Raw genomic sequence first — 24,317 nt, forward strand, 5'->3', positions numbered from 1 at the left:
TGTTTTCTTCAAAGCACATAGTGTCTTCATTACCAACAGAGGTGACATGCTCGTTTCTTGGCTCAGGTGGAAGAGGTGAAGAGGAGACAGCACTGTCTGATGTTCAGCTCCGCCGGCCCACAGGCCCAGACCTACTACGTTAACTTCGACACGCTGGCCGACTACCAGCGCTGGCATCGGCAGGCTTCTAAAGTGAGTGATGTGCTTTATCTAATCTAGACATGCATTAAGATTTCATTAGGAAACCCACAGTGATTCAACAGCGGATCAGAGTTTTCTCTTCTATCGCTTTTCCAATAAATCCCCCTCACAGATTGTACGTGTTTGTATTTTGGGTACGGAGGGACACACCGTACCGACCGCCTGCAGTGAACAGCTGAAACAGCTGTCTTGTGTTTAAAACACACACGTTTATTGTCCCGAATTTGTTAGCTTTCTTTGTGTTTCTTTTTTGTTCGGCTTCCCTGTGTTCTGTTAGTCCTCATTTGTCTTAATCACCTAATTAATTGGCATTCCAAACTCTGGCTGCGTCTCTGGAGTCTAATGAGGTCTGACCATCTCTGGAGATCACAGCTAACTCCCCTACACCAGAAACTTCCTGAATTATGCAAAACACGCTCTGAACGATTGTGTGTGAGGGTGATCCTGAGGTAACAGGCTGTTTGAGGTGGCATGATAGATGAGAAATAGAGCGTTTGTGTGTGTGTGTGTGTGTGTGTGTGTGTGTGTGTGTGTGTGTGTGTGTGTGTGTGTGTGTGCTTAATGTGCATCACTACAGCCGCTGTGCTGTGAGGTCTGACTGGCTCAGTAATAAAAGAGCCTTTCAATCCAGTCCAAATCATTGTTGACTAAAGCTAAATTTCCTAACAATCATTTGCAGCAATTGAAATAAAGCTGAAATAAAATACTAATATTACATGGAAAATGTTGCCTTGGCAATTAACTGAAATAAAGTTGAAGTTTAAGCTTAAGTGTTGTAAGCTTAAAAGAAAAAAGAAGAAGCAGCTAAATAGAAAGGTGTGTGTATATATATATATATATATATATATATAAAGCTAATTCATAAGTAATACTTAAATAGCACCAGACATCTAGGGGTCAGTGGCAATAAAAAATATAAAAAAATCATGTGCAAATGTGCAATAACTTTGAAAATGTCAAGTGTGACTATTAAGTAAAACAGCAATAACATAACATATTTTCCTTACACCTTTAATACATTTCTGAAAGTAAAAAATTTTTCTTCAAATATCATTATTAATTTTTAGAGATTGTTTGTGGTAATATTTGTAATATTTTGAAGCAAAAATGCTTTGAAGATTCATAAATAAATGTGGTAAATAATTTTTTGCATATATTGTGGTAACATTAGTAACCATAAATGCTTTACTACTTTGAATATTTCCTTTTTTTTTTAAATAATAATAATAATAAAGATTACGCCAAATTATATCTGTTTTACATGCTACTGTCTTTTTCAGCTTCTTATTGACTCTTTTTTTTTTTCTTCTTTTGACTAAATTACTAAATGCCTTGCAACTCATTTTAGTTTAGAAATTGAAGACATGTTTATCATAAGACCTGTATTCTGGTAAATGAATGAATGAAATGTAAATGAATCTGGTAAATGTCTGTATGAATTGCATTTTATTAATATATTTTTTTAATTAATTACGTAGACACAAAAATCTAAGCATGTCGTCATTGACCCTTAACATTAGTCTGTCCCACGGACTCCATCCATGTGAATTAACCAGCACGCTCAGATTCTGTTCTTGTGATGTAATGACCGTTTGCTTCATTTCACTGATCTGAGTTTGGCTCATGCGGCAGTGCATGAATGATGTCACCACTGAGCTCTTCAGCCATTCTCAAGCAGTGTTTTTGCACCTTTAAAATCTGATTGAGTAAGCCATGTTTTTACATAAATGATAAAACAAGTTATAGAGTAATTGCTATATAAACTGAACAAAATTATAAACGCAACACTTTTGTTTTTGCCCCCATTTTTCATGAGCTGAACTTAAAGATCTAAGACTTTTTCTATGTACACAAAAGGCCTATTTCTGTCAAATATTGTTCACAAATCTGTCTAAATCTGTGTTAGTGAGCACTTCTCCTTTGCCTAGATAATCCATCCACCTCACAGGTGTGGCATATCAAAATGCTGATTATTGCATGATTATTGCACAGGTGTGCCTTAGGCTGGCCACAATAAAAGGCCACTCTAAAATGTGTAGTTTTATCACGCAGCACAATGGCACATGTCGCAAGTTTTGAGGGAGCGTGCAATTGGCATGCTGACTGCAGGAATGTCCACCAGAGCTGTTGCCCGTGAATTGAATGTTCATTTCTCTACCATAAGCCATCTCCAAAGGCGTTTCAGAAAATTTGGCAGTACATCCAACCGGCCTCACAACCGCAGACCACGTGTAACCACACCAGCCCAGGACCTCCACATCCAGCATCTTCACCTCCAAGATCGTCTGAGGTGAAGTGTGTATGGCGTCCTGTGGGTGAGCGGTTTGCTGATGTCAACATTGTGGATCGAGTGGCCCATGGTGGCGGTGGGGTTATGGTATGGGCAGGCGTATGTTATGGACAACGAACACAGGTGCATTTTATTGATGGCATTTTGAATGCACAGAGATACCGTGACAAGATCCTGAGGCCCATTGTTGTGCCATTCATTCACGATCATCACCTCATGTTGCAGCATGGTAATGGACGGCCCCATGTTGCAAGGATCTGGACCCCCCCCCCCCCCCCAATACAGTAAAACTGCACATTTTAGGGTGGCCTTTTATTGTGGCCAGCCTAAGGCACACCTGTGCAATAATAATGCTGTCTAATCAGCATCTTGATATGCCACACCTGTGAGGTGGATGGATTATCTTGGCAAAGGAGAAGCTCAAGTTATTGCTCAATAACACAGATTTAGACAGATTTGTGAACAATATTTGAGAGAAATAGGCCTTTTGTGTACATAGAAAAAGTCTTAGATCTTTGAGTTCAGCTCATGAAAAATGGGGGCAAAAACAAAAGTGTTGCATTTATAATTTTGTTCACTGTAGATTGGCGACTGTAAACAGCCTACATTTAAGCTAATAAAATATTTCTTGACGAAACAATTATTGTAATTCTTATTATTAACCCTGTAAAGTCTGACATATAAAATAAAAGTCAAAAATATCTTAAAAGAATATATAATATCTTATATAAAATATGGAGTTCTCACTATAACATCTCAGCTTATTTATAACATAGTTATTTTTTAATTTACTGGTTATTAATTTCTATTAATATATTTTTATTCATATTTAATGTATATCATTAACTATTTTATTGCATAACATTGGTTGTCTTTTATCATTGTTCCACCATTTTATTCAAGCAATGAACCATTCTAGCCAAAGGCCTTGCAAATACATTGATTTTCCTAAGGTTTTATGTCGTGCCTAACCTTATTTTGATATTACCATTATAAGATCATTGGATTTGTATAGGCTGCAGCAGAATGCTGATCATGTTGATGAGGTGTGCATTTTCACATTGTCATGTAGGTGGTGTCTCAGACTATAAGTCTGGTGGATTTATCCTGCTACAGTCTGGAGGAAGTGCCCGAGTATCTCTTCTACTGCCAGGACGTCACACACCTCAACCTACGGCACAACTTCGTGAGGCTGGACGGCCCTGGAGGACTCATCAACTTCAACAGGTGAATTTACATGATTCAGCTTTAGATGGTTTGGCTGCTGTATGTAGATTGTGGACAGAAAAGCAGCTCTAGGATTTAGTACAGAGCTATCATTTCTGTTTTCCTGCCAGGTGTACTTCAGAAAAATACCTTTCTACAATGCTCTTTACATAATTACAAACTTGTGCATAAATTTAGGCTGTTGTTTCCGTTGGGATGCGGTCTCTTGTTGCGCTGCCATGCACACGGAGAAGAGCTATTTATTCTGTACATGCACTTATGTCAATGGCAGCCGCTTCTGTGCAAATAGAAGCAATAAGAGCATCACGAAATGGGAACTTACAGGGGTGATGATGCTATTGCACGTTAATCATTAACTATGATTAGTGGTGTTTAAATCGGTACAGTTATCATTAGATGGGGCATGTATATTTCTGCATCCAAAAGACATGTTCTGGTCATATTTCACCCCAAAATCAAGAGAAAAATTATTTTAAGGATATTTTTGTGAATATTTTTTTATAGTTTATTATACCTTTTAAACAAATATTTTGTGCATATGTGTACCTCAAGATTATTCAGATACCCAAACTGGGCAAAAATATGCAATTTGGTGCTGATATTTATATGGCCAAAAAATAAGATGTAATTTTGATAAATTGTAATATATGCATTTTATGTCAGTAGTCTGTTTTACTGTTATAAAGCTTTACAAATACCAGTTGTCCCTTTTATATCTGTCTTAAGATAATATTTAAATGCTTATAGTTTATGATCAAGGCTCTGTAGTTTTTATTGTAGGAAGCAAACCATATAATGCAGTGCAATACAATAGGTGAACAAATAAACGTTGATGTATCATATTTGATACTCACATTTTAACAAGGTTTTTCAAAACAATGATGTATAATCAAGTCCATTAAGTGTTTATCTTGAAATATTACAGTAACACTTTACAATAAGGTTTCATTAGTTAACATTTAGCTAACTCTTAAAGCCCCCCTTTAGTATAAATAAGAATGAATACTTCTATCCAATTTTCATTTCAACATTTTCTATTACATTATTAAAATCAAAATGTGTTTGTTAACATTAGTTAATGCACTGTGAATGAACATGAACAAGCAATATAAAAACAGTACAGATTTTACACCAAAAAGGTAGACTTTTTTAGAATGATTTAAGGGCTTTAACTTGCTAAAAAATATAAACTACCGATCAGACAGAAGAAGGCATGTAGCAACAACAGGTTTTGATCATGTTGATCATTTAGAGGCCTTAGAAATGTGTGTATCAAATATGATACAGTAGGCTTTATAAGGTTACGCTTCTTATTTCCTGTTGATTTTGGAGGGAAATATATATAACCCAGACATTTTTACCTCATGTAAGAAGCTTCTCTGCCATGTTACTACTTTCACAGAGAGCTTTCACACATGCTTGCTCCATTATGCCTCTCCTTTCTGGTCTTTTCTCCCTCTAGCTCCCTCTCTCTCTCTCTCTGCTCATCTCAGCTGTGACATATATTTAGTAACTGTGTATGGTGGGTGGTGCAGGATGCGTAGGATGATGGTGGTGGTGGTGGGGTGATGTGTGTGTGTGTGTGTGTGTGTGTGAGAGAGAGGCTAGAGCTCAGCATATGTTCTGATACAAGCTGCCACCTTCACGACTTTACCTCCCAACCACATCAGTCATTGACAGGCTGATTCTTAACATGCACATCGGACCACATATAGCCACAGCCTCTGATATTTAGGTTTCGTGCTATAGACATTTTTGTGTCGCTGCAAGATGCCTCGCTCAGGGGTGTTTGTCGTGTCAGGCGGTTGCTCTGGGCTGGATGAGCGCTCTTTGGCAGTCATTCGTCCATGAAGAGCCCCGTCTGACAGCGTCATTTGCCTGTGGTAACAAGGATACAAAGGCCATTGAGCCAGTTAAAGGAAACAGGAGTGTGGGAAATTGGGCAGGAGAGACCAGGAAGAGCATGCAATGATGTCATTTAGTTTGAAACGATATGATATCATACCACTTTATTAATCCTCAAAGGGAAATTATGCTGTTATAGGAGCCACACACACATGCACGCACGCATGCCAATAAAACAAAGTTGGAAAGATACTTTGGGAGGTAAAGTCATTTATACAGCGAGTGGGTATTTTATTAGTTTGTAGTTTTTTTTTTTTTTTTTTTTTTAAAGAGATAAATTAATACAAGGACACAATGAATTGATCAAGAGTGACAGTAAAGACATTTATAATGTGACAAAGATTTATTTTTCAAATAAATGCTGTTCTTTTTTTAACTTTCTATTCATCAAAGAATCCTTAAAATGTATCAAGTTTTACACAAAAATATTAAGCAGCACAACTGTTTTCAACATTGATAATGAAAAAGAAATGGGAAGTTTGTAAGATTTTATGTTTTTTAAAAGCAGTCTCTTACCAAGGCTCCATTTATTTGATCAAATATACAGTAAAAACAGCAAATATTGCGAAATATTATTACAATATTCTATTTTAATATATATTAAAATGTCATTTATTCTTATGACGCAAAGCTGAATTTTCAGGATCATTACTCCAGTCTTCAGTGTCACATGATCCTTCAGAAATCATTGTAGTATATTGATGCTCAAGAAACATTTCTTATTATTATAATCAATATTTAAAACGGTCATGCTGCCTAATATTTTTGTGGAAATTGTGATGTACTTTTTCTTTAGGATTCTTTAATAAAGTTTATTTATATGAAATAAAAATATTTTGTAACATTGTGAATTTAAAGTGTCCTTGCTGAATAAATTAATTAATTTCTGATTCTTTTTAACTGACATCTAACTGACATTTTTATGATTTTATGACTTAATTTTATATGGCAGATTACTTATTTTGATTTTTAATATTTATAGAAAGTGTTTGATGATTGTTCTTGTCCTTTTGTCTTTTGTCATGCCCGCAATATTCACTGAAGGTCTCCCCATGGGATAATAAAGATGACTACTAAATTGGTCTTCCAGAAGACATATTGTCTACATTTGGATCAAAACTGTCGGACATCTCCATTGCACATGTCTCTTTACTTCATTTGTCTCCAGGGAGCTCCTTTATATAAATTTACATTGGGAACCATAGTTTCTGCTCAAATACCACATTTGAGGATTCACTGATTGACACCTCGTATGGTTATTATGTGATGGCTGTACGGTAACAATGGTGATTTTTAACAGTTGCTGGCCTTATATACATTTAAAGAAACTTTTAGGCAGGCTTCTTCTAAAGACTTGCTCTCTAAATGCATTTGTAGTAAGTCCATTATGCATAAGTGTTTCTCATGTCTTATGATAGAGTCATATCATCAGGAAATAACCTTGTCCATTAAGAGCACTGAATATTTCCGCAGATTTGCCCAGCTAAAGAGCTTGAACCTTTCTCACAATGGTCTGGGCGTATTCCCGGAGTCGGTGTGTGAGATCCTGACACTGACAGAGCTCTACCTGTCCTGCAATGGTCTCAGTGCGATCCCGGCCCACATCGACAACCTCCAGAGGTCAGCGCACATTACACGACTTTACACACCATCTGCGGCTGCTCTTTTTTAACCTGCAAATAATATGCTGTTTGTTGTTGCTATTTTTGTAGATGATCTAAAAGAGAAAATATGTGCTTGTTTGGTTACGTTTCTGAAGTCACTGATCCTTTTTGTTATTGCCAAAATGGCCTCTCTTTTTGTAATCAGCTCAACTTTTGTAAGTGCACAAATGTGCCTTGTAGGTCATTTGAAAAACATTGCACAACATAATGAGTGTGATTATGGGTTATAATCTAAATAATCCTTTGATTTGCATGATTGTATTTAAATTATTCAGTGCTTTATAGCACCACTGCTCCTGCAATTACAGTCGGTGTGGTACCAAAGAGCCTGTCAAGCGAAGTTCTTTTTCCCCCTCAAAATGAGCAAGTAAAATGCATGAAGTTCAGCCGTGCATATTACGCTACCAGATTAAATCAAGCATAAAAATCAGCCTAGTTTTACTGCTCTCTGCTCAGCTTATATGAGGTGCTCTGAGCATGTAGGAAGCCTGCAGTGGAATCTTACTGGATAGTGCTGACCGTATCTGTCAATATTAGTGTCCTTAAAATTATCAGCATCAGGCTATATTATTTTATATTAACGAGTAGCTGCGGTGAATGAAGTGCACGGCGACAGGTATACGAGAACAACAGTTTTTTAACACTTAGGAAAACTCAGGAGAATCGGAATACACAGCCACTTGTATAAACGAGAACAGACAAAGGAACAGACAGAAACTCAGGGTATAAATGCATGAGGCAAAAAAGGGAAGTAATCAGGACACAGCTGAACAGAATAACTAATCAATCAGTAACTTAGGAGACTAATGAGAACTCAAACAGGGAAATAACCAATAGAAACTGAACATGAATGTGACAAAGCCCCCCTATGGAGAGGTGTGTCCTCGCGGCGTAGGGTCCAACTGAGGAGGGAGGGCGGGAGCTCTGGAGGAGGATAGGGAGCAGGTGAAGGGCTGGCCAATGATGGAGATACAGGCACAAACAGCCACAGGCGGTGGGAGGAGCAAAGGAGGAATCAGGATCAGACGTAGGCCAACGTGAGCCCAGAGCTCAGCCTGGAGAAGTCAAAGGAGGGAGGAGCCATGACCCCATAGGGACGATGGATGATGACGGAGCCAATGGTGGAGGAGCCCAATGTGCATATGAAGAGCAGATGTTCCAGAGCAAGATCGCAGGCTTCGGAGGCCGCGATGGAGCAGCAGCAATGATCCCCTGAGGGGGAGCCAGGGTACCGGAGGACTGAGACGGGGCGACTGAGGGCCGAGGCCGAACCAGCGGTAGGGTGGAGCCAGACGGAGCCGTAGGGGTGGAGAGACGGAGCATAGCGGATGACTCTTAAGTCCTTGGCGTTGTTGTGGCGACATCCGACCAAGGTGGAGCCAGAGGATCGAGGGAACCCGGTGGAGCCAAAAGGTCGATAGTCCCTGGTGGAGCTGAGGAGCGGAGGAGCCTGGACGACAGGACGAGGTAGAGCGGCAGAAACAACGGCTGGAGGCGGAGCCAGGGGATCCACACATTGGTAGACGGCTGTCCTGATTTGGATCCACACCACAGAGAGGAGGTAGTGGAGAGGCCGAGGGGCTGACGGGGGACATCGGAAACTGATCAGAGGGACAGGCTGAGGTCTGAAGAGGAGGCGGGAGAGGAAGGCTGGGAGGCCATACTGGAAGCACAGGAGAGTTAGAGAGGACGGGCGATGTTGCCGGCACTCGCACCTGGTCAAACGCGTTTTGAGGCTCAGGAGCGATGGCTCTTGGATCGCGGCAGGGTGATGGCTGTTTGGGCTCTGGGTCGCGGGCTATAAGGGGAAGTCCTACGTGCTGGAGTATCCAGCCTAAATACTCAAATACATCAAATTCCTCGTTTTGGGGAGGTGGAGGAGGTTCACCGTTGGTAAGTCCATTTTGATTAAATATACTCAATATGAGGGTCCTTCCTTCTGTAACGGGTAGCTGTGGCCTCTTGAATAAACGAGAACGGACAAAGAAACAGACAGAAACTCAGGGTATAAATGCATGAGGCAAACAAAGGAAAGTAATCAGGACACAGCTGAACAGAATAACTAATCAATCAGTAACTGAGGAGACTAATGAGAACTCAAACATGCAGGCGAATGGGGAAATAACTAACGGCTGTGACTGTACTGAAGCGCATAACGCAGGAATTCAGGAACAAAAATAATCTTTAATAAATCCGAACTGGGAATACACTGGAGATTGTAGGAGAAATAAATTGGCACAACCACGTTAAACCGACGGAACAATGAACAGACAGAACTCGGGGTTTAAAGACACAGAGAATGTAATCAAATAGAAACAGAACAGGTGTGTGGAAAATGGAAATTAGGGACTAAGGCAACTAATTAACAAACAAGGAAGCTAACTAGGAACTCAGAAAAACAGGAACAGAGTGAAGAAAAAAATAAAACAGAACATGCGTTACAGTTACATTACATTCTATTACATTATATTATCATTCATATATGTTCCATTTATGAAAGCAACATTCTATGAGAGGCCATGAATTCTTATATCTATAAATATAACGCATTCTGGTAATTTTACCACAGTTAAGGGGGAGATATTTTTAGGCATAGAAATACAAACAAAAAAGACACCAGTGTTCAATAAACAATTACATTTATTAATAATAGCATATATGCACATAAGAAATATGGTTATAATATAGCATAACTGTAAGTGGTATTGTAGTCCACTATTGTGGACAAAAGGTTGGGATCTGGGACAAGAATAAAGCAATTAAAAAGAAAGTTTTCCATCTATGTAATAAAAAGAAGTTGTTGATTTTTTTTTTGTGTGTGTGTGTTGTAAATCTCTATTTACTATTAAACCCCCACCGCTATAAATATGAACAAATAAACAGTATTGACAAACCAGCATTTTTAATAGTAACCACTTTATCATTTCCCATATCTTAAAAGCGTGTCTGTTTGGCTGTGAATTCATAGACTATTATCTCTTCAGCTTACAGACACTGTGTTTGGATGGGAATCGCTTGGATTCTCTTCCAGAGGAGCTGGGCAGCCTCGTGCAGCTCTGCAGCTTGGGACTTTCCTTCAACGGGTTTCCTCACATCCCCGTCGTGGTGGAGCGACTCTGTGCCCTGGACAAGCTGGCGATGGCTGGGAACAGGGTGGAGACTCTGAATCTGTGCAGTCTGCTACGTATGAGTCACATTAAGAGTATTGATTTACGGTGAGCTATTAGAAACATCTTCCTCTTTCTCTCGCTATCTATATATCTTTGTGCGTCATACGGTCTGGCTCCTTCTGTTCCTCCATTCTCTCTCTCTTCTGTCTGTCACCTGTCAGTATGTTATTACTCTCAGCTCAGACTTTATGCATAATGCAGGATCAATATACAATAGTAATGTAATAAGATCACCTATCAGTAAATCACAGACTTGACAGGAGCACAGCTCTATTTGTACTCACAGGTGGCCCTGTCGCTAGTCTCACGCAGCCAGACTTCAGCATTCAAATCTGGGCCTCTTTGTAGATTATTCTGGCAAAAAAACAAAAGCCCATTTTGAAAATGCCCATCTGTCTGATGCATAAAGCATCCAGCCATGGTTTGCTGTTTTTGTATCACACCACAACAAAAGATAATAGGTGCTAAAAAAATAAAAACAATAACGACCTGGCATTCTCCACTGATAATGAAATGTGGAAATTAGAGTTAGAGTTTGCTTCTACACTACAGTTTAAAAGTTTTTTTTCTTTCATATATTAAATTAAGCTTATTAAACAAGGATGCGTTAAATTGATCAAAAGTGACAGTAAAGACATCTATAATTTTATTTAAAAAAAATCTATTTCAAATAAACGCTATTCTTTCAAACGTTCTATTCATTAAAGAATCCAAAACAAATGATTTAGAATATTAAATAAGTAGCACAACTGTGTTCAACATTTATAACAATATGAAATGTTTCTTGAGCGGCAAATCAGCATATTAAAATTATTTCTGAAGGATCATGTGACACTGAAGACTGGAGTAATGATGCTGACATTTTTTTTAATATTTTTAAAATATATTTGAAATGCAATTATTTTAAACTGCAATAGTATTTCATATTAATATTACTTTTTTATTGTATTTGTGATCAAATAAATGCCTTGATGAGCATAAGAGACTTCTTTAAAAAATATATATATTTTGAAAAAAAAAAAAATCTAATCAATCAATCAATCAAATTACAAATCTAGTGATTCATTTCATCTTCAAAAGCATTATTGTATCAACCCTTGTAAACATAACTTCTCATCATAACATAAATCATAATTTGTGTGCCCTTCCTTTTAATTTCTTAAAAGGTTGGAAATGTTGATTTTGGTCTGCGTTTGCTATTTTTGAGTGCAAAATGCATCAGACGGTTAGTAAACGGACCGTGGGCGGTCTGTGGACCGACCGTCTGAGGTCTAGACTGCCCTGTCGCTAACAAAGTCACATTTGCTCTTCTCATAAAGTCATTTTTAAACAGCCAGTGGTTTTTGATCACAGCTGACAGTCTGTGACGCACCTGAGTGAAACAGACTGAGGTTTGTGGATTTTCTGGGTCCTGACTGCACCTGCTGTGGATTATAAATCCAGCCAGGCTCATAACACAGAGCTGATCTGTGGTGGGAGCTCACGCGGGGTCTGAAACGGGAAAGAGGGAGGCGTCTGTCACCTGAACAAGCTCAGAGTTTTTCTGCTGGATTATCCCACTGCACTTGACACGAGTCGCCACTCAGATTCCTCACATACACCGATCCCACGGGCAGAAAGTGTGCAAACAGCAGATGTGAGTGGGGATTTGAGTTCATGGGGGGCTGCGAGAAACACAAAGGTTTAATGCCCTTATCATTTGGATGTGATGGTCATTAGCGAACTGTGTGGCGTCTCTCGTAACGGGTAGCCGTTCGGTTAAAGTCCCCATGAAATACATTTTTGTGGGGGCTTTTAGCATGAATATATTAGCCTTACTGTTATCTTTAAGCTAGTGTGCTCCAAAACAATGACAAAATTCACATTTAGAAGATATAAGCATTCGAAACTTACATTCTCACGCTTCCACCAATATGGATCAATGATTTTGATGACATCACTCTGCACTTTAGCTTCTCATCATATTTTCAATCCAATCAAATGCTCTCTGGAATCTAAAGCGTCCCGCCCCCTACATTATAAATCGAGATTGTGTTGCTGCGGCTGAAATCGGTCACATTTACTGTTTTCTACATGCTGCATGGCACTTAGTGCACTATATAGGGGATAGGGAACAATTCAGACAGTTTAAATATGCTTGCTAATCCAAGAATGAAGTCTGGCTTCATGTCAGTGTCACGAGAACCGCCGCAGAGCACACACACACAGTCTGCTCCAATCCAGAGACACGACAGCGCAGAGCGGTCCACCTATACTACCTTTATTATTTGTAAATGTATTATAAATTATATTTAGCAAGTGTCTGTTTACTTGTCATGTCAGAATGACCCTTATTCTGTGTTTCTGATGTCTAAAATCCTGTTTTTGTTAGACTGCTAAACTGGAAACTTGATTTTTATGAAAGCTGACTTCTCATTTGACTAAATTAATCAGTGAATCATTTTTTCTTAACTAATTTGTGCGTATCATTCGAACGATTTACTACAACATTGCTGATTATAAATCAATATTTCTAAATTGCATTATATAATTATAATAATATGAAATAATTATTTGCATTATTGCATAAGCAATGTAGCTTTTTTGTTTGCACAAGCAAAAGATACTGTACAGTACAAAATTTTTTACTGACCTTAAAGGGATAGTTCACTTTGAAATAAATTTTTGGTATGTTTTAGCTTACCTCAAGGGCATCCAAGATGTAGGTGTCTTTGTTTCCGCAGTAGTTTCAATTTTGATATTTTTAGGTCAAACCGTTCTTGTCTGTCAGTCATATAATGCAGGTCTATGGTCACCACCTCAAAGAGCATGCACAGAGAAGTCCAAATTAAACATGATTTAATGACTCGTAAATGTAAGTACACATTGATGGCCTCGCGAAACGAGCGGTTTGTGTGAGAAAACGAACAGTATTTATATCGTTTTTACCTCTTGTAACCACAGCCACGTCCAAGTGATCTGAGGGCGCCGGCGCTTCGGTCTGCGCAAGCGCCGGAAGTGATCTCTCGCGCGGTTGTGAAAAAAATGCAACGTTGTCTGTTGATATATCGAAATCGTCTTCCATTGCGATTTCCTGTATATCTAAATATGTTTAGATCTTCACAGTGAAAGGTAACACTTCCGAAATCTCTGTGTAAACAACGAGTGACGTACACGCGCGAGAGATCACTTCCGGCGCTTTCCGGCGCTTGCGCAGACCGAAGCGCCCGCGCCCGCAGATCACTTGGACATGGCTGTGTTTACAAGAGGTAAAACGATATAAATACTGTTCGTTTTCTCACACAAACCGCTCGTTTCGTGTCTTAGGCCATCAATGTGTACTTACATTTACGAGTCATTAAATCATGTTTAATTTGGACTTCTCTGTGCATGCTCTTTGTGGAAGTGACCATAGACATGCATTGACAGACAAGAACGGTTTGACCTAAAAATATCAAAATTGAAACTACTGCGGAAACAAAGACACCTACATCTTGGATGCCCTTGAGGTAAGCTAAAACATACCAAAAAATTTTTTCAAAGTGAACTATCCCTTTAAAATGTAACTGTATTTAATAATACAAGATAACACGGACATATTCTCAATGTTCAGTGTCTTGGAGCTCCACTCTTCCATCTGTTATTATGTTTATTTCTTTGTCCACCAACATACAGCATTTTTGCTGTTTGGATTCTTTGCAGCTGACTGTCCTTTTGTTTGTAGGTTAAATGGCCTCCGCTGTGTTAAAAGTGAAACTCTGGAGCCTGTAAAACATCTCACCCAGCTCGACCTGAGAGACAACCAGTTGACCTCTCTAGACCTGAGCGCGTTCTGCAGTCTGGAGACGCTGCAGTGTCAGCGAAACCAGCTGGGATCCCTGACGCTCAGCGGCTTCACTCTGCGCACACTCCACGCCAACAACAACCGTGAGTGCAAATAGAAATGTTCGACGCCAAAAGATTTACAGACATTTTCATTATATTATTATCATAATCACTGTATTATTTTTCTTAGGTCTGACCACGGTGAACATCTACCCTGTTCCCAACCAACTAACACATATGGACCTATCAAGGTAAGCATATATTGAACTGACATTCATTCTGTAATCTGTACATACTAGTTGCGACAAGTAATTTTTTCTGCCCAGACTAAATTGAAAAATGCTGCACAAACTAAACGCCAGCATTTTGGACCAATGACATTTCACAAGTAACCAAAAAATCTATTTTTGTTTGTGGTTGCGGCTAGATAAATAATACTAAAATAACACTGCTCTGAGTCTGTACTTATTAGTGTACTTGCACTACAACATGAACATTGTAATGCAAATGGTACCAAATGTTCATCAGCTCATTTACAAGAGGCTCAATGCGCAGCAGTCACATCCTTTACCTCGCACGTTCTTATACAATGCTAATGCTCTCATGTAATTAGCCTGGAGTTAATTCACTTTCCTCCTGAAGGAATCTCCTGGAATACCTGCCAGACTGGGTGTGTGACAGCAGGAAGATTGAGGTGCTGGACGTCTCCCATAATCTGCTGTCTGAGCTCCCAGCCAGGTGCGCGCATTTGTGTGTATGTATGTATGTATGTGTGTTCAGACCCTCATAAACCGCATTTGCATTTTCCCTCTAAAAAGAAAATGTCCTACTGCTCTCCCATCTCAGAATCTTAATGTCAGCATTTTGCACTTATTTATTCAACAAAAATTGCCCGTTTGATTTGAATGATGTCGGTTAAGCGACTGTCTGGCCAGACGGTGGATCTGAATAGAAATGGGACAGCGTTCATCAGCAGACGCTTGATGTGGCCACTCTGCTGTCTCAAAGCAGAGTGATGTAAACGCCGAGCAGATGAAAGCACCATTTCACAGCTAATTCCACATTAACATTCCGGCATTTGCATCTGAAAGGGCTGAAAGCCGTGCACAAATGAGATAATATGCGGCTTGAAGTTTATGTCCCATTTGAGACTGTGAGTGTTGCACTCTTTGCCTCGCATGAAAATGCTGTGTTGGGATTCTAAAGGAATAGTTCATCTTAAAGGAGAATTCGGTCTTTATGTACTCAGCCTCGTGTCATTGCAAATTCGTGCTGTGGTTATATTTTCCTTATATCGTGAGTAAACAAAAACATGTTTACTGAAAATCTTTAGTTACAGCTGTCAAGTATCATTGCAAAATCGATCTAGCCTGCCAGTTTTTGGTGACAACAAATACAAAAACCTAATGTCAAACCTGGTCAAATGATATCTTATAAAAATAATAAGGTGTAAATGATATTTTAAATTATATTTAAGTGAATAACTTCCTAATTTTGTGTCTGTTGCTCACACAATACTATTGTTTGGCTTCAGAAGACTTTTAGTTGTACATGTATATTAGGGGTGCATGATTAATCGAAATGAAACCGAAATTGTGATATGCTTAGTGCAACTCTCAAATGAAGCGAGACATTGTGTTCTTTTTAAATGCGAGTTGAACATTTTTTGTCGAACAAAAGAGAAGATTTAAGAGCTCCATGTGGTCTTTTGCCCGAAATAAAAGCATTATTGTTTATCGTTTGAAAATGAAGAAATTAAGATTTTTACAGATGTATTGTAAAATAAAATATATATTTTTTTTAACTTTTTTATTTCACACTGAATTATTACAATAGTAATATTTCTTTATTTTGTTTAATATTTTAATGTCGTAATATAAATTTTATTTTACAGTACAATTTATTAGTAGATATTGATATAATCACAAAGGTTTCTGACAAATTCTACAGCCCTGCAAACAAGCGACCTTTTATTTATTTATAAAAATAGCATGTTACATCTCAATCACAATTTTTATCAGAAAAAAAATCGCAAATTGATCCAACCCCCCACTGTTTTTTCTTGAATGTTTTTTTAAAAAAAAAAACTCTCCTTTTTTATTCCGCAGAAACAAAATATAGCAAATGAGTTTGGAATTACATGATGATGAATAAATAGTTAGAATTTTAATTACTGGACAAAATATTCTTTTGAAGGTGTCTAGGCACTGATGTTTTTTTTAGTTTCAAGATTTAAAGGTGCAGTGTGTGACTTTTAGCGGCATCTAGCGGTTCGGTTGCGAATTTACACTAAGGGCTCAGCCCACCGCTCACCCCTCCCTTTCGAAGAAGCTACGGTGGCTAAAACGGGACAAACATCGTCACTGAGACAGCAGAGAATAGCCAGCGTAAACCAAGACTTGTTTAAACTCGACGCGTCTGCATGAGCCCAAATGTGAGTGCGGCAAAAATGACGTGATTGTAACAGCGTGCGCGCCTCCGCATCCCTAGACACACTTACTACACACACAATAGGCTTTTTTTCTCTGATTTTGGAAACTCGATCGACTTAAATTGCTTCCAAGATCGACGGGTTGGTGATTCCTGTAACTGTTTTACGGTCAATGACAAGAGTAGCCTACTAATCAGCTGTCTCACGAACTTAACCAGCACATTTATCCCCACATAGCAAAGCCATAACACAGCGAGGGAGAAGAATTAAGTTACATGAAACAATCCAACTACATATTTACATCACTGACAAGGGAAAAGTCACTACTCACGCTGTTTATGACTAGCTTCTTCTAGCTTCCTGCGGCTTCTCTTTCAAGGTAGTGACGAAACGCGCTCTGTAGCGCTGTGTGTTCGCTGTCGCCTACCGTAGAAACATGACGTCACAATATGGCGACCTTCATAGAAGGGGATTCCCGCGCCTATGTAGATATAAATGCCTCATTCTAAGGTAATAAAAACATTACGGTTTATTAAGTAAGTTCTTTATACACCACTGAACACATAGTTATGGATGTCATATTGCATTTCTGTTAATAGATACTCAAAAATGTTACACACTGCACCTTTAAGACCATTTAACATTCATGTTAACAATGTCACAGTGTTTCTCTCATCTCGTTCTTTCTCTATCCCTCCTTGCTTTCAGACTTCTTAGCAGTCTGAGTCTGCGTAAACTGCTGGCTGGAAACAATAGGTTGGAGAGGCTGGCTGACCTGCTTGACCACATCCCACTGGAAACACTCGACCTGCAGCACAACAAGTTGCGAGAACTGCCAGAGAGCTTCTTCTACAAGGCCTTAAAGTAGGTCACTCCCTCCTTCTGTCCTCTCTCTGTTCCTCTTACTCTCTGGGCTGTGCTTTCTCTCTCTCTCTCTCTCTCTCTCTCTCTCTCCCCCCGTTTTCCTAATGTTTTTCATCTTTTTCTTGCGATTTCTTCATGTGACAGGTGCAGTGCTAGCTGCATCTGTGTCTCTCTCTGCTCTGTGGACCTTTAGCCCTGCTGCTTGAGCTCTTCATTAGACCTCCTAGCCTTTTACTGGAACTTATCAAATCAGGGAATTCTCTGGAAACTTCTCTTTGGAAATAATAATCGCTATATATATTATCTGCGAAAGATGTTACAGATGCTGTATACTCAGAGTTGCAGAAGCTACTTTGAAACTGTTGCTACAGGCTACTGATTATTTAAAGTAGATAAACTAGAGTCAAGCTACTAACAAAAAGTATCCAAATATATTTTAAGTTATTCAATTGGGCAATTTTTTTTAATTAAATATCAGATTATGTAATTTATAATTTAATCAGAGCAGTGTTTATCAGACTCGTGGAAAAAAAAATGTAATTAAAGGAATAGTTCCCAAAAATCAAAAAATCATCCCATAATTTACTACTAATTAATTATATATATATATATATATATATATATATATATATATATATATATATATATATATATACACTCACCGGCCACTTTATTAGGTACACCTGTCCAACTGCTCGTTAACACTTAATTTCTAAGCAGCCAATCACATGGCGGCAACTCAGTGCATTTAGGCATGTAGACATGGTCAAGACAATCTCCTGCAGTTCAAACCGAGCATCAGTATGGGGAAGAAAGTTGATTTGAGTGACTTTGAACGTGGCATGATTGTTGGTGCCAGAAGGGCTGGTCTGAGTATTTCAGAAACTGCTAATCTACTGGGATTTTCACGCACAACCATCTCTAGGGTTTACAGAGAATGGTCCGAAAAAGAAAAAACATCCAGTGAGCGGCAGTTCTGTGGGCGGAAATGCCTTGTTGATGCCAGAGGTCAGAGGAGAATGGCCAGACTGGTTCGAGCTGATAGAAGGGCAACAGTGACTGAAATAACCACTCGTTACAACCGAGGTATGCAGCAAAGCATTTGTGAAGCCACAACACGCACAACCTTGAGGCGGATGGGCTACAACAGCAGAAGACTCCACCGGGTACCACTCATCTCCACTACAAATAGGAAAAAGAGGCTACAATTTGCAAGAGCTCACCAAAATTGAACAGTTGAAGACTGGAAAAATGTTGCCTGGTCTGATGAGTCTCGATTTCTGTTGAGACATTCAGATGTTAGAGTCAGAATTTGGCGTAAACAGAATGAGAACATGGAACCATCATGCCTTGTTACCACTGTGCAGGCTGGTGGTGGTGGTGTAATGGTGTGGGGGATGTTTTCCTGGCACACTTTAGGCCCCTTAGTGCCAATTGGGCATCGTTTAAATGCCACGGCCTACCTGAGCATTGTTTCTGACCATGTCCATCCCTTTATGGCCACCATGTACCCATCCTCTGATGGCTACTTCCACCATGTCACAAAGCTCTAATCATTTCAAATTGGTTTCTTGAACATGACAATGAGTTCACTGTACTAAAATGGCCTCCACAGTCACCAGATCTCAACCCAATAGAGCATCTTTGGGATGTGGTGGAACGGGAGATTCGCATCATGGATGTGCAGCCGACAAATCTGCGGCAACTGTGTGATGCCATCATGTCAATATGGACCAAACTCCCTGAGGAATGCTTCCAGCACCTTGTTGAATCTATGCCACGAAGAATTGAGGCAGTTCTGAAGGCAAAAGGGGGTCCAACCCGTTACTAGCATGGGGTACCTAATAAAGTGGCCGGTGAGTGTATATATAATAGTCTCAATGATACTAAAATCACACGGGTCCTAAACATAATAATTAAGAGTTTTTAAGTGAGCTAATTAAGTGTTTAACTAAATATTTCAATATAAAAAAAGATGAATGAGCATATTTAATTTCTGCTCACTCGGCCATAAATATATTTTATATTTTTATTTTTCATGCCCACCTATTATCAAAAATCTTTCAAGAAAACAAAACAAAAAATTGTCTTACGACCATACATGAATTATTTTGTCAAAATACATCATGAAATATAATCGTTTCTGGTTAACAAGTGAATTATAGCTACAATTAGCATCAAGCTACACACGACAATTTATGAGATTAATACTATGCTTTTTACCCAAAACTCACTGTAAATCACCATCGAGTGCTTGTGATTCTGATTGCGATCTAATGTGGATTTTGGTCATATGAGGAGGCAAAAATATGTTAGATGTAGCTTTTAAGATTAAGCCAATCGCTACACCTGCTTAGCATTTCTCATGTAAACATGTTTTTTTCTTATAAAAATTGCCCAAATCACATGAAAATCACATGAAAATCACATGAAAATCATATGCTGTCGTAATTGTATGTTTATTCGCTTCATTTTTTTTAATGTTTAGAAACGTTCCTTTGGTATGCGAGGAACAGAACGCGTAAGTGTAGAGGAAGTTTGCCATCGGAAGAGACAGGCGGGTTATGAATTATTTGGTTTTCCTCTTGAGTCATTATAGCAATCGCGGAAGTGAAAACAGAGGGAGACAGCGCTGGAATCTAATATGCTCAACAGATTGCATAATTCAGTGGAAAATGAATAGAAATTATGATCCTGTCTTAAGTAATACGATATAAATGATTTAAGGCAGGGGCTTTTTGCATTAATTGCTGATAGCGATAGATTGTATTTACACTGTAAAAATAGGAGTATTTTCTTTGCAATAAGTTTAAATAGTAGTTAGATGCTATTTATACTTATAAATATAGTGGCAGATATAATTTGCACCAGAGTGTTGTTGTACATTAAACGGTGTGCAATAATAACATAGTGTGAATGATTATATTTATTAAAATTATTAAATGGATGCCGCCTTATTGGGACAGTAAAGCCCTCCCTAGACCTACTCTTAACCATAACCAATAAATATTTTATTATTAAACACACGTTAGACACTTTATTTCCACCTTTCGAATTCTCTTTTTTGAAAATAAATGCCTTTCCGATCTGAGATGTGATGGGGAAAAAGGAGTAGAGCGAGTTCAGCAAAAGGCGCATTCGAACTCGGGTCGATTTGCGTAAAAATGTCCTGCCCCGCCGCCTTACCCCTACACTATTGCTACTGTTGGCAATGCAGTCTTCCGTCATTTTATCTGGCCCAACCAGATGTCAGTGGGCGGAGTTGGTGTAAATAGCCTCCGCCAAAAAGGCGGGATATTTAAATATAGGCTACCCTAACATTCACAAAGAGTCTATTTTCTATTTTAGTTAGAAAATTTTAGTTTCTATTTCTAAATAGACTCTATTTCACAAAGAGTCTATTTTCTCCTCAACATTCTGACTTTGCAAATGTGCAAAGTCAGAATGTTGAGGAGAAAATAGACAATTTCCACTTGTGTAGGGTGAAATGGAAAACTAATATAACTAGTAGTGTAACACATTTCTGTTGCCAGGAAGTTTATATTACTTTTAAAAGGATAATATTACTTTTTAAAGGAGTAATGAATAATATATATTTTTTTGTGTGTAACGTACTTATACTGTGTTATACAGTGTTGGGCTCATGTGCTGTGCATAAAGTAACTGACATTCTTCTACAAAGACTCTCATGGATGTGTAAAGGAAGATATGGCTCAATGAGACACAGTAATATGAGCCAGAAGAGCCCGCAGCTCTTCCATTTCCTGTGGGTTAATTTACTTGTCAGCCATTAAGCATCTCTAATCCTGAAAGATGTACTGCAGCTCTGAGGCTTTGGTTATATCCAAGATGCTTTTTTGTTTTATCAACATTGCTGTTTAAATGAAACAAAAAGCAATATTCACCAAATTGCCTTTCCTTTTTCTTCTCGTCTACTAGTTTAAAGTATCTGAATGTGTCTGCCAATGCACTGGAGACAATCCCGCCGAGCAGCCAATCAGAGGAGAGCCTCAGCACCCTGCAGGAACTCTATCTCACAGGAAACAACCTGAATGAGAACTGCGCTGCTCTACTGGTGGGGCATCAGAACCTGCGGGTCTTGCATATGGCTTATAACCAACTGCTGTCCTTCCCTGCTAGGTACCTATACTCCACTGACACCTTGAACTAGTATACTTCCCTCTACATCATTCAAGAAAGATCAATGATTATATCTGTATAAATCACCCTTTGTTCTGTTTTCAGCAAACTCAGTAAACTGGAGGTACTGGAGGAGTTGAATCTGAGTGGGAACAAGCTGAAAACGATCCCCTCCACTGTGTCCAGCTGCAAGAGACTGCACACCCTCATCGCCCACTCCAACCATATCAGCGTGTTCCCAGAGGTCCTCAACCTCCCCGAGATCAAGGTCAGTGTGCGTTTGGGTGACATATGACGACCAGGGCATGTGAAAGCCTGGCCATAAATATTGTAAAGGATCTAAAGGGTCAACCACAGTGTCAACAGGTGGCAGGAACAAATGGAAAGCATAAAAAAGATCCAATTTTAAATGTATGGATAGAAAATTGCTGCAATTTAGGTCACAAAAAAAAGTTTATAGAGATAAATTATGGTTGATATGAAAATGTTTGAATAAAACTATGTACATTTAAAAATATTAAAATCCAATTTTTAAATGCAAGTCTTAAACAGAATTTAAATGTATACAATTTACATACACTACCGGTCAAACGTTTGGAATAATTACGATTTTTAAAAAAAAATGTTTTTGAAAGAAGTCTCATGTAGTACGGAGCATTAAAGGGACCTTTGAAAAAATAAAAATATACAGACTTTCAAGTGCTCACGAGAAACTTTCGCGTACGCACGAGAAACTATCACATGCTCACGAGAAAAGTATCTCGTGCGCACATGAAAGTCTGTATATTTTTATTTTTGCAAAGGTCCCTTTAGGGGCTCTGGACATATGCTACCCAAGGCTGCATTTAGTTGATTGTGAAATAGGTAACACTTTATATAACAGTGTCCTTGTTACATATGTTACATTGAGTAATAACAGTAAATTATGCATAATTACATGCAACTAACCCTCAACCAAATCCTAATCCTATAGTAAGTACATGTTGTCAATTATTATTACTCGGTACTTAAATGTATAATTACATTGTAACAAAGACACCTTAAAATAAAGTGTAACTGTGAAATATTATTACAATTTGAAAGAACTGTTTTCTATTGTAATACCGGGTATATAAAAAAAATTTAAATGCTAAATCCACATAGAAATGGTAAAAACAAAAATAGTGATGCTTCACGGAACTTCTACACTTAAATTTCTCTAAATTGATTTAGATGTAATGTTTTATGTTTTATATTTAAGGTTAATATGTATCATTTTGATATTTATTGTGATTTACACTCACCGGCCACTTTATTAGGTACCCCATGCTAGTAACGGGTTGGACCCCCTTTTGCCTTCAGAACTGCCTCAATTCTTCGTGGCATAGATTCAACAAGGTGCTGGAAGCATTCCTCAGGGAGTTTGGTCCATATTGACATGATGGCATCACACAGTTGCCGCAGATTTGTCGGCTGCACATCCATGATGCGAATCTCCCGTTCCACCACATCCCAAAGATGCTCTATTGGGTTGAGATCTGGTGACTGTGGAGGCCATTTTAGTACAGTGAACTCATTGTCATGTTCAAGAAACCAATTTGAAATGATTAGAGCTTTGTGACATGGTGGAAGTAGCCATCAGAGGATGGGTACATGGTGGCCATAAAGGGATGGACATGGTCAGAAACAATGCTCAGGTAGGCCGTGGCATTTAAACGATGTCCAATTGGCACTAAGGGGCCTAAAGTGTGCCAGGAAAACATCCCCCACACCATTACACCACCACCACCAGCCTGCACAGTGGTAACAAGGCATGATGGTTCCATGTTCTCATTCTGTTTACGCCAAATTCTGACTCTAACATCTGAATGTCTCAACAGAAATCGAGACTCATCAGACCAGGCAACATTTTTCCAGTCTTCAACTGTTCAATTTTGGTGAGCTCTTGCAAATTGTAGCCTCTTTTTCCTATTTGTAGTGGAGATGAGTGGTACCCGGTGGAGTCTTCTGCTGTTGTAGCCCATCCGCCTCAAGGTTGTGCGTGTTGTGGCTTCACAAATGCTTTGCTGCATACCTCGGTTGTAACGAGTGGTTATTTCAGTCACTGTTGCCCTTCTATCAGCTCGAACCAGTCTGGCCATTCTCCTCTGACCTCTGGCATCAACAAGGCATTTCCGCCCACAGAACTGCCGCTCACTGGATGTTTTTTCTTTTTTGGACCATTCTCTGTAAACCCTAGAGATGGTTGTGCGTGAAAATCCCAGTAGATTAGCAGTTTCTGAAATACTCAGACCAGCCCTTCTGGCACCAACAATCATGCCACGTTCAAAGTCACTCAAATCAACTTTCTTCCCCATACTGATGCTCGGTTTGAACTGCAGGAGATTGTCTTGACCATGTCTACATGCCTAAATGCACTGAGTTGCCGCCATGTGATTGGCTGCTTAGAAATTAAGTGTTAACGAGCAGTTGGACAGGTGTACCTAATAAAGTGGCCGGTGAGTGTATACTTTTATAAATTGTTTATATATATATATATATATATATACACACATATATATATATATATATATATATATATATATATATATATATATATATATATATATATATATATATATATATATATATATATATATATA

At 38.7% G+C, this 24,317-nt stretch overlaps 1 protein-coding gene across 2 annotated transcripts in view; it reads left to right on the plus strand.

Annotated features, from left to right (window-relative positions):
* The window catches only part of phlpp2 (PH domain and leucine rich repeat protein phosphatase 2), a 74,861-nt gene that overhangs the window by 43,605 nt on the left and 6,939 nt on the right, over positions 1–24,317 (plus strand). For both annotated transcript variants that reach the window (XR_008805551.1, XM_056240326.1), the window contains exons 5-14: positions 67–192; positions 3,564–3,718; positions 7,097–7,243; positions 10,272–10,502; positions 14,161–14,363; positions 14,452–14,512; positions 14,904–14,999; positions 17,401–17,556; positions 21,496–21,696; positions 21,802–21,964. Coding sequence is in view for 1 of the 2 variants with exons in the window: in XM_056240326.1 (XP_056096301.1) it covers positions 67–192; positions 3,564–3,718; positions 7,097–7,243; positions 10,272–10,502; positions 14,161–14,363; positions 14,452–14,512; positions 14,904–14,999; positions 17,401–17,556; positions 21,496–21,696; positions 21,802–21,964 (1,539 nt within the window). In the remaining variant the exon portion in view is untranslated. The remainder of the gene's footprint in view (positions 1–66; positions 193–3,563; positions 3,719–7,096; positions 7,244–10,271; positions 10,503–14,160; positions 14,364–14,451; positions 14,513–14,903; positions 15,000–17,400; positions 17,557–21,495; positions 21,697–21,801; positions 21,965–24,317) is intronic.

The sequence above is a fragment of the Rhinichthys klamathensis genome, unplaced genomic scaffold, assembly GCF_029890125.1.
Source record: "Rhinichthys klamathensis goyatoka isolate OS25496 unplaced genomic scaffold, OSU_Roscu_1.1 h1tg000593l_1, whole genome shotgun sequence".
NCBI classification, from domain to species: Eukaryota; Metazoa; Chordata; class Actinopteri; order Cypriniformes; family Leuciscidae; genus Rhinichthys; species Rhinichthys klamathensis.